This window comes from Vigna unguiculata, chromosome 5 (assembly GCF_004118075.2).
Source record: "Vigna unguiculata cultivar IT97K-499-35 chromosome 5, ASM411807v1, whole genome shotgun sequence".
NCBI classification, from domain to species: domain Eukaryota; kingdom Viridiplantae; phylum Streptophyta; class Magnoliopsida; order Fabales; family Fabaceae; genus Vigna; species Vigna unguiculata.
The window spans coordinates 10,274,037-10,286,194 of NC_040283.1; the positions used below are offsets into that span (position 1 = coordinate 10,274,037).

The 12,158-nt window shown below is 28.6% G+C and overlaps 1 protein-coding gene across 2 annotated transcripts; it reads left to right on the forward strand.

Moving 5' to 3' along the window:
• The first annotated feature begins 1,269 nt into the window (after positions 1-1,269).
• Positions 1,270-7,520, forward strand: LOC114185932 (protein yippee-like). 2 transcript variants are annotated; one of them, XM_028073900.1, is made up of 6 exons: positions 1,270-1,415; positions 1,672-1,793; positions 2,963-3,006; positions 3,870-3,978; positions 4,073-4,128; positions 7,369-7,520. In XM_028073900.1, the coding sequence occupies exons 2-6, from the start codon at positions 1,698-1,700 to the stop codon at positions 7,409-7,411; spliced, it is 348 nt and encodes a 115-aa protein (XP_027929701.1). In that variant the 5' UTR covers positions 1,270-1,415; positions 1,672-1,697; the 3' UTR covers positions 7,412-7,520. The 2 variants fall into 2 exon arrangements, with proteins under 2 accessions (XP_027929701.1, XP_027929700.1); XM_028073899.1 differs by lacking the exon at positions 7,369-7,520 and adding an exon at positions 4,286-4,554 and having other exon boundaries at positions 1,378-1,415.
• Positions 7,521-12,158: the final 4,638 nt, after the last annotated feature.

A 12,158-nucleotide genomic window follows, 5' to 3' on the forward strand; every position in this document is an offset into this window, starting at 1 on the left:
TACACAAAATTTATATTTTAAAATTGTAAATTTAAAATAATTACATTTAAATTAACGTTATCTAAAGGACAAAAATATAATATAATTATTTTAATTTAAAATAATGGTTACTTAAAAGGTAGAATTAAAAAGAAAATATGTATAAAAAAAAGAATCCTTATATGAAATGAGAATCAATCTTTTAATCTCTTATATGTTATAATATAGGATAATAATATTTTGATTCACTTTTTTTTACTCACTTTTAACTCACCACTCTAATTACCCTTCAATTATCTATTTTGATTTTTTTTTAGTAGTGTAGTGTGATGTGATGATATAAGGGTGATTGGTGTGGTAGTTAAAAGTGGGTTAAAATATCATTATCCTATAATATAAAAGAATTAATTCTTTTCTTGACTAATTTTTTTTTTCAAATTTCATTGTAATTTTTTCGAATTGATTATGTGCTTGTCATGTGAGAGGGGAATCGATTATGCTTCAATTATGATAAAGAAGAATGGATTATCATATTGTATTTTGGAATCATTAAGCGTGAGAGAATCAATTCTCTGTTCTCTAGAATAGATTATGAGCCTTCATGTTCATTCATCTTCTCAAGCCAAAAACAATCTCACTCCTCCATCACCTAGAGAGCCATATATTTCATTTGGGCTTAGGTGTCTTTTCTTCCTTATCTTCTCAATTTTGCTAGAGATATATGTTTAGGATTACCCGCAAGTGCGATTGGCATTTGCTCTTTCAGCCTTTGCAAATAAAAAATCAGTAAAAACAAATACACCTTAAACACACAAAAAAGAAATGATAAGATTAGTCTTCAAGTAATTGATTTTGATATGTTATTATTGTAAAATTATCTGCACTTTACTAATTAAAAATTAGTTTTCCATATTTAAAGCTATGTTTATAAAAGTTAATTATAATAACACTAAGTCATAATAAAAACATAATATATTTTAATTAAATTCAATATTGGTATTTTTGTAAGGAATGAAAAAGATGAATAATAACAAAATTGTTTTTTTTTATAATATTATATTTTTATAATAATAAAACAAGGACGTTGCTAAAGAAAGAAAAATAAGATAAAAGTAAAAACCATTTCTGTTAGTGACTAAAAATGCAACAATATATATTGCATAATATAGATATGAATATTTCTTCTTCTACTCTGTTAAACTGTTGAAGTACTTGTTATTCATTCAAAAATGAAAGTTTTGAAACATAAAATATTTAATTATTGAGGTGACATGCACACAAAGTTTGTAACTAGTGTCATCATTCTCAAGGCCTAAGCATAACCCTTTCATACCACATTGTAATCGACAACCTCCAGAATTAGTATATTCATTCATTGTATTGCAGTACCACTCTTCTACCCTTCACAATACCCCTTCTACTCTTTCTCTTTCTTGGTAACCTTCCCATCAAAACCCATCTTCTCACTCACAATCACGTTTTTCTTATTCTAACTTTTTAATGCTTTTTTGGCTTTTGGGGGTTACATTGCATTTAAATTTCGAATTTTTACTGATTTTCTGGCTTGGCTCTATCTGGGTTCTCTTTGTTTCTTATTTTTTGTTTTTGGGTTGGCCAGTTTTAATTTTATTTTTTTTTTGCTGGGTGGTTTTTTAAAGAGTGTTTGGGTTAACTGTTTTGTGGATGGTCCAGGTTGATAGATTGGTGTGAAGAGAGTCATGGGAAGACCATTCTTGATCAATCTGGAAGGAAACTTCTATAGCTGCAAACACTGTCAAACACATCTTGCTCTTGATGACGACATTATCTCCAAGGTTTTTAAATCTTTTCTCTCTATATTTCCTTCCCTTGATTTTCAATTTGATTTCTTGGTGTCTGAATGTACAATTTTTAAGTGACAATTGTGGGTTTTTACTTGATAACTAGTTGATATATATTTATATAAGGTTTTTGTAGTTTGTTCCATACTGGTTGATCGTAATGAGAGGAATGTAGTGATTCACCCGAGAGAGAGAATAACGATGGAAGAACATAGTGTGGTAAACTCAGGTGGGGGATAAAAAATACCAGATGAGATATCCACGCCAATTAATATATTTTATCTTGTTGGGTTTATAAAACAGTGGCATTTCAGAACAGTGTTTGTGTCAAACAATGCTAACACTTAGAATGGCGCTCCTAAACAACAGTCTATTGGGAATACACACACATCACAATTTAAGAATTTCCTTTCCAACGTTTTCAATTACTAAACATTTATATATGGTTCCAATTTCGAGATACTTGTTGATGTTCTACTTTTAACCATCTGCAGTACTAGTTCATTAGTGTTTCTTACAAATTTGAGGATGAAGTGTGTGAAAGACATCTTCAAATAGGATATGTATCTTTAAAGGCTTCTAAAATTGACCATTTGATGGAATTTCCTAATTTAACTCTGCATTTATATTTGAATGATCCTGCTGCTAGTGTCAGGGAACATGGTAAAATCTTTTTGTCATTTGACATCCCTATCTGAACTTGTTTAAACTGTGGATTTTGTATCTGTCTTTGTATTCAAATCTTATAAATCAATAATTTATTTGCCAACTATGTTTCGATTTGAATCTATTTAAGAATTGGTATGTGATACCTTCCCATGAAACTTCTAGATCATTAAGATTTTCTCTCCCTGATTCTGCTATACTTTTTGAAAAATCATTTTTATAAGTGAGCGAAGTATTGGGAACGATTAGAAGTATTTTATAACACTTTAGGTTTTGTTGATTTACTGCAAGATGATTTTGTTGAAAAAGATCAAAGTCATGATATGTTTTTCACTCGGGATTGGGTTTGTCTACCTGGTGTTCTGCTTGTTGTTTTGGGAGGTATTGCCAATATGTGTTTGAATTGAATCCTTGATTGTACAGTGCATTTTGCAGACTAAATGTATGATCAAAATTTGGAACTTGTATACATTCTAACGCCCCTTTTCTTCTCTTAGTCTTTCCATTGCAGGCATGGAAAAGCTTATCTTTTTGATAAAGTGTAAGTGTTATTTAACTTCATCGCTACCACATTAACATAGGCATTACTTGGTGTGGATGTAGAACCTTTATTCTTGTAGGATTGTTGTGAATTATGTATATAGCCAATATACTAATGCATGATGGCTCTGGTATCATACCCCTTCTTTTACTGATAATTTCTTTTTTTCTTATCAAAACTTTAAAGTTACTTTGGTGTGGAATTTGCAATATTTTTTATAAAAAAGTTTCTTTCCAAATCTTGAATGTAGCAGTTCTCCAATTGCACCAGATGAAAATTGAAAAATTAAGATAACTGTTAGAAGCTAGGAGGCTTGGACACGCCTCATAAACGGTGTGTCCCGTGTCCGATATGTAATGGACACCGAAACACGTCGTAAAATTCATGTATCGGTGAAGTATCTAATTTGAGAGATATTTTTTGTCTTTGACATGATTTTGACATGACTTCATAATGTTAGTAATTACAAATGCAATAATTTTCTAAAAAACACAAATTTGTAAATTTATTACATAAGTTTCCATTATGATTATAAAAATAAGGAACAAATCTTATATGATCACTACTTTTCACTTTTTGGACATTAGATAAATAGATTAGATTCATTTTTTGTTAGATGACAATGTGTTTTGTTTATTATATTTGACTAATCTAGTTTATAGATGATTATGAGTATGTAAATACATAATGATCTAATATATATATAGATCCATGTCCTCGTGTTCTACATTTTGGAGATTACACATGTTGATCTGTCCGTGTCGTGTCCAATATCTGTGTTAGTATTCGTGCTACATAGGTTATAAGTTATTTGTTGTATAGGAATGCTTCAAATAACATCTTGTTAATCTATGTTATGACAGTGTGAATGTGACAATTGGAGAGAAAGAAGAACGGATGATGATAACCGGATTGCACACTGTTGTTGACTTATTCTGTGTTGTATGTGGGTCCATTGTTGGATGGAAATATGTAAGAACTAGCCTCTAAAGCTCATGTTTTGCTATTTACCTTTTACTTATCAAAAACTTCTGTTCTCAATATGTTTTACTTTGTTTCATTCTAGGAAGCTGCTTACGAGAAGAGTCAGAAGTACAAAGAAGGAAAGTTCATCCTTGAAAGGTAACCAGTTAGTTAATCTATATTCAGGCACACTCTACATGTTATTGAAGAACAACATGAAAAACTCATAAGAAACTGCATTTAAAACTCTGTTTTTTGAAAAATGATACCTTCTTTTAGTTCACATTTTGATGGAAAGGGCTTTATTATTGAGTAGGTATAAGGTTTTGGGATCTGATGGAAGCATCTACATGGAAGCTCAAGAAGTTCATCATGCATCAAGTGATGCAGATGATATTTGAAAATTTGCTCATTCCATGTTTAAATTGTACATTCTTCCTCAGCTTAGAACCACTATATTTGCAATGCACATCTCAGTGCTTGTGAAAGTTGAGTTCTATTTGATAGTTAGGTTAACGAATCAATGGCTTCAAGCATATTTTTTCTTGGAGGACACGTTTCATAAAAGAGTAATTTGGTTTTTTTAGAAGTTTAAAGTTGGTAAAGTATGTTTTCTGTATCAGAAATCATGTTTTCTAGAGATGGCTTTTGACCAAGTTTCTCAAAAGAATATTTTCATGAAAAATGTAAGAATCTAGCTTTTTATACTTAATACATATTTTTCAAAAACCAGAACCCAAATACAAATGATGTCACGGAGATAAAATATTTGAATTTGTTAATAATTGAACTGCTAAAACTCTCTTTATACCATTTAGTTTATGTGTATTTGTCATCACAAAAAGAAAATTTGGTGAAACCACATACTTTGTGAGTTAGATATAGATTTTTTTAAAAAATATATTTATTTTTCTGACCCTTTCAAAAGATGGGTTTTTGTAGGTTAAACTTAAACCGGCTAAAAAGGTCTATATTCATCCTAATTTGAACTGAAACATTTATTTTTACTGTTTTGAAATATAAATGAAATTATTTTAAAATTAAAAGCAACGGTGGTGGTGGAAAAATATTGTGATGATTATTAAGTAATAATTGTTGTACCAATTGTTCGTAAGTTGAAACAAAAAGTTTATTGAAGTGATGGAGCTGAATATGCTGTCAGATTTTCAGAAATTGAGAGGGGTCAAAATTCTCATAACCTTTTCTCTTTCAAAATACAAAAGACAACACAGCATATAGCTAATTCTTACTTTTTTATTCCCTTATATAATTTATTACTATATTTCAAATACTAATTTGATTTAGTGATTTACTTCTCTAAAGTATATGGTTATGTAAATTAGTAGGTATGATTTTACTCTATGCGAAACAACACATTTTTTATTATTTTTTGTAAATTTTGAAATTATTGTTTTTATTATTATAAAATTTGGTTTTAATTACAGTAAATCCATTTGATTCACATATCTTTAAATTTAGAATGTAAGTTTGTACATTCAAATCAAATATTTCCATTCTTTTTCTTTGCATTTAACTGTTAGAATCGATTTATAAAAACTTGTAACGCCTATCATTTTTTTTTCACGAACATTTTTTTGTTATATTGTCTACTAACTTGGTATAATAATAGAATGAAAGGGATTTAAAAAAAAAAAAACCTACATGTACAAAACTTATACATCCAAAATTTAATTTGTGAAATGTTGAATTGAATCTGTTTTAAATTTCAGAAGTTTTGCTTTCATGAAATATTTCCCTAAGTAGGAGGTGGAAGTATGTAAGTGTCTTTGTGCCACTACTAAGCAAAAGAAAACAACAAACCCTTTTTCCTTCTATGTAAGCTACAAAGTAAAAGTTGTATCAATCTACAAATCTCAATCTTAATGAAATGTGTGTTATGTTTCTACTTATGCACTTTTTAATTTTGACATAGAGTTTTGTGAACACCCATGAGTTGGTGTTTTGGGAAATGAAATTCCCTTCTGCCCATACTTTTCTCATTACCCTTTGAGAAGTTTGAGCACCTTCACGCAACTTGTTAAGCACCGTCATATGTGAAAAATGAACTCACTACCGTTATCACTTCTTCACGAAAACCTCGTTAGAAGCTTGTGTAAGGAACCATTGAAAATGATTTGAAATGGCACTTGATCAAACACTAATCACAAAAGATGAACACATACTAATAGGTGATGCAATCCTAACAAAGGATTAGGATGAAAGGACACTTATAAAATCAACTAAAGTAAAAAGGTGCAAAGAGTAGTTAAATATTACATTCAACGGTGGTCATAAATTATATTTTGATACAATTTAAATTTAATAAAATATAGTATATCTATAATCTAAATTCATTTAAATTAGATTTAATTGTTTAATATAATTTAAATTGAATCCACTTTGTTAATTAGATATAATATTATTAGACCTATTAAACATAGATTAGACCGACTCAACACAATCTAGCGCCAAACCAACTTATGTCAACCTAGGTCTAGTTAGTTCGGCTTGACTTAAGTTTGGGTCATCGTACCTCAGCATTGGTCAAAGCTTACTTGAGTTCACCTGGACCAGGACTTACTAGGCTTTACTTGGGCCCAAATTGACTTAACTCAACTTGGGTCCTTATTGACTTTGATGACACTACTAGACCTTGGGCCTGGGATGACTCGACTAGACCTTGGGTCCGAGATGACTTGACCCCACCCATCACCCGAGTCGACTCACCTTAACATTTTGCTCAGATCGACTCATTTTGAACTTTGGCTTGGGTCGACTTGTCTCGACCTTCAACCTGGTTAACTCATCTCGACCTTTGACCACGACAACCTATCTCAACCTCTAACCGAGACTAACTCGTCTTAACCTCTAGCTCAGACCAACTTGGCTCAGCATTCGACACGAGTTTATAACGTCACCAATTTCACGTTGCATTTAAAAGAATTCAACGTTAAAAATGTGCGGTGGAATTTTTTGTAAATAATTTTTTCAGAATTGACGTCGTATGCCCTCATAACATACGTCAAATTCGAATTTGACGCCGGACATAGGTAGTCCAACCTCCTTTAATGTCTGTTGGCCCTAGGTCTAATGTCCTTTAATGTCTGCTTTGAGAAGGCCCGACATCAATTTGCCTTTTAAATTTCAGAAATTGGGTCAACGCCCTCACCTTTCTCTTTCTCATTTGTGGGAAACCTCCAAAGTGCAACGACAATGACAAACTTTAGAAGGAAGTTCTTCAACTCATATCACTTCATCTTATTGTGTAGTGCTCGTTTGGACTCGAACTTTCATTGTCCACGATTGCATTTCATATTAAGGTTGGTTTGTTCCTTCACATGTATTCTAAAGGTTGTGTTTTTGCATTTTGACTCTTTTTTTTTTTGTATTCAAATGTAGGGTATTCAGGTCTGAGATATTGTTCACAAATTCAGAGTTGTGAAGATTTAGGGATGAAAAACTTCAAATTGGTCACAAATTCTAAGGTATGTTTTTTGTTTTCGTAGTATTTTTCACCCATTTTCCATACTTTATAGCTTTATTTAAGATACTTGCAGTACTTAGAAAATTATGAAATTTCTTGTGGTGTATTCTTGAATATTATATTGATTTTCCATGGTTTCAGTGGAGAAAAATATTGACACAAAATTAAGAAAAAAAATCATTAAATTAACGTTTGTTATCCCTACAACAAATGTCAATTAACGTTTGTTACAAAATAACAGACATCAATTTAATGTCTTCCACTGTGATGTCGGACCTTCAGCAAACATCAAAAGCCTAAAATAACATATGTTAACAGTCTTTTTTGTGTTAGTGGTATTGTTCAAATTCGTTCTAATTTTTAGTTGAATTCCTACATTTACGGGATACAAGTATGAGAATGGATAGTAGTCGACATTTTAAATTGGATACAAGGATAAATATGTAAATATATGTCATGTCCCCACTTTGATATTTCTTTTCATCCTCGTAAACGTTCCCTTTTTAAATTATTAAAACATCTTTAATTTATCAGGTAATCTAACAAATTTGTGTTGACTTTTATTTGATACTTAGTTTCCTAAGTTATTTCTAATATACACATAATATATTTTTAATTATTTGATATTTATACAATTGTTATTTATGTTCTTATTTGATATTTATTTGATTATTATTTGATTTTTTATTTGATATTTATACAATTATGATTTTTTTATATTTAATATTTAACTTTAATAAAAAAATTATATTATACTAACATTAAATATTTGATAATATCGTAATTATTTTGTTATGATTTTTATTTGTTATCATAAAAATATACTGATTTCTCAAAATAAAGACGAAAATAAAATAAAATAAAAATTTCATACCTATTAATATTAAGAATAAATAGTATAAAGATGTGCATGAAATAAGCCTAACTAATTAATCATCCTATCCCACGCGATTGTCATCCCATTTTTATTGAAATTATTTATTGGTGTGGGTGGATGAATAAATTGATCGTGATATTAATCTTATATTGATAGTAAAAAAAAGTCATTTATAAACCGAAATTTTTTGCTCGTTTGGTAATTAAGAGTAATTTTTAGTAATGTAGCGAAAATTTTAATCAAAAAGAAGAAAAAGGAGTGTTTTTAAGTATTTTCATTCCACCTTTATCCATCACTTTCCTTTTATATTAAAACAAGAGCAACGTAAAAAGTTATGTGGAACTTTTATTTTAGCCAATGACTTGAAATATATTATTTTTGTTATTCTAATTTCTAAATTATTTTATGAACAAAATAGTCTCCAAAAATATTAATTTTTTAATTGTTTTACCATATGAAATGTTGTCAATTGAGTATAAAGATTTTTAAAAAAAAAATAAGAGTTTTTAAGGAGAGTAAATTACATTGGTTCTCTTTGGGAGATATTAGTATTATGATAACTTCTCTTATGTTAAAAACAAACAATTTATTTATCAATGTTAAAGTAGATCACATATTTTCTTTATTCTAAAACACTTGAGTGCTGTATTCTATTCACTTTTCCTGTTAAAATACGTAGTTTAGTGCAATTATCTCAGCATCAATAAGAATATTCTTCAAACTATTTTTAATTAAAATATAAACTTTAATATTTTTAACTTACCAAGTTATTCTTTAACCACTTTTCCTACATCTGTAGCTTTTCTTGGCGAGGAGTTCCGAGAAAGTAAATACTTTAAAAAGTCACAATACAACTAAATTTGTTGTTGTTAAATAAAGGCTTCAAAAATACATTCAATGGAGAAAGGATTGAAAATTTTTGTTTTAGCAAAGCTTTAACAAAAAGTTAAAAATGGATAAAGATTATACACTCAAATATGTAGAGAAAGAGGGTGCACAACTTTTAATATAAAAAAAAAAAGAACCACCTCATAATACTTATAGTTTTTTCTTTTTGTTAAAACGTAATTTACTCTGTTAAAAAACTACCTCATAAATAATACATTTTAAGAATCAAATTGTACATAACAAAAAATTTAAAAATGTAATTAAAATTACTTATATGGAACCAAATACAAATTAACGGCACTTCTAAAGAAATTGAAATTTACAAAAATGTTTTATAATAATAGAAATGAACTTTTTTTTATAATTTTATTTGAATTGAGAGTATATATAGAATGTGATTAATAAGTTAGTTTGATTAACACAAAAGTATTTAATAAGTTGTTCTAAAATAATCTATGTTGGATGTTTATCATTTATAAATTATAATCTATATTTTTATTATTTTTAACTTCTGTTACCTATCTTTAAACTTCACATAAACAAAAAAATTCAAAATTTAAAAAAAGTTGATTAATAGTCATTAAATTAATTAATTTAAACAAAATAACTTATCCAAAGAAAATAATATATATAATTTAAAAATGAAAACATTAAAAGATTCAATGAAAGTGTAATTATTTTTAAAATACAAATAATAATATATTTTTTAAAAACATTTGAAATGAAAAATAAAAATATTTATGAGGGGTGATGAAACCTGGCAGTGTGTGGGGGCATTGATTCAGTGATGATGGTTGAGCAGTTCAGAGCCAATCATAAATGTTTTTTGCAAACTCTTCTCAATGGGACCCTCACAATCACAGAGGAGCGTCTTCCCCTAATCCAAATTTTGAACCGCACGATTTACGAGGACCCATCTTCTCTCTCCCATCACCACCGTCCGATATTTCTTTTCTACATCTCGATGAATCCAACAGCCCACGTTTCATCTTTGACCCATCACCATTTTTTAAATGTGTCACTCCCATCTTACCTTCTTACCCCCCAACTTTGAATTTCCACTCAATTAACATATTTCAATTTTGAATCATTCTAGATGACAACAACATTAAACTATTGATATACACTTCATTTGAGTCATAACATTGATGCTACATGTGATGATGTGCATCGGAGAATGTCTTTGTCCATTTTTTATACACCACACACACATATACATATATATATATATATATGTAATACACAAAGTCTTTTTTTTTTTTGGTGGAGATAAAATTATTTTAGAGAATAGAAGTGAGAGTAAAATTCGTCTTATCGATCGGTTTAGTGAGTTTATTTAGATTTAAAATGTTTTATTATAATATTAAAATTATCAACAGTTTAATTTAATTATGATTTATTGAGTTATTTTATTGTCTATATTAAGATCACATTGTACTCGTCTGAGTCGGTTTTAACCATTGGTTTTGATACCATTTGTTAGGTTTATAGAGAGAGTTTCATTGGAGATAACAAACACTAATGAGACCTTAGTCGAATTACATAAGGCATTAACACCACTCTTAACTCAAAATCTTACGGCAATGAGTGTATGAGTCTTTATTCTTATATAATGTTCTACTTTCTCATTTCTAGTCAATGTAAACTTAGACTCACACTTAGATTCTTAACATGAAACCTCTCTCATTCATGTTTTTATTATTTGTAAGACAAAGGTAATAAATAAATAATTAATTAATTAATTAATGGATTCATCGAATTCATATGGTTTTTCATTTCAAAGGATAGATGGTATAAAAATGTGTTGTGCGCACTTAGCATATTTATAGGCAAATACCAACTAATTGTGTAATGCTTAGTGAAGAAATGGCAACAAGGACAAAAGTAATTGTAATTCACACTTTTTTATGCAATTACAAACAGGACAGAATTTATGTTTTTTGTTCTCTTCTTTTATTTTTTCACTTTTTAGTACATAGGTGCATGCATTTGTTCTTTCTGTGAACTCATTTTATTTTGGAATGATAATGCCCTACATGTTTCAAATTAAAAGAGTCATCGCTATTCAATAATAAAAATAAAAGACTCGCCTTTAATCAACGTAGTTTGGCACGTTATGCAAACCACTAAGAATAGGGTAAAAGATACCTAAACAAATGAATCTCACCCTACTTTTTGTTAACAAGTTTCGTACCTTAATTATACAAAAAATTACTAGATGTCAACTATTAATTAATAGTACATATACTTATTCATAATTATTTACTCAATTTTCACATGTTTTTTAGCCCATTTTTTGTGTTTTAGTTTTATAATTATACTCTTTTTGGGCATGTAGTTGTTATTTACAGGCTATTTACATGAGAATTATGTTGTTGTTGCATAAATGTTTACGATTTTTTTTAAATGTTTTTTTTTTTCTATTTTTTCATTACATCAACAGTTTAGTCGATTTTTTTCTCTTTTTATTTTCTTACCTTTTTTTACTATTTAATTAAATTATTTAAAAGCTTTTGTCGGTGTAAATTTTTATATATTATTGGAATAAATTTTTGAAAGTTCTAAGAAGATGTCCCGTCGTGTTTTTTGTATTTATTTCCCTTCGTACAGTTTAATCTAAGCCAACATTCATGTTATTCTTTATTATCTGTCTATTTTAATTTTTTTTTGGAAGAAAAATTGTTTTGTATTTTATAAGTTTATGATCCTTTTAATTATTATTATCCTTTTAATCATATTTTCCACACTTATTATTAATAAAATATTAATTATATTTTATCTTCTTAAACAAATAGATAAAAAGACAGATTTATTAAAAACGTGTATGAGATGTAAAGACCATTGATTTTGTTTGGTAACATTTCTTCCATTAAATAATAATAGTCTTTAGATTACATTTTCTTCTTTGAAATCACAGGTGCGTTTAAATTGCTTGTTGAA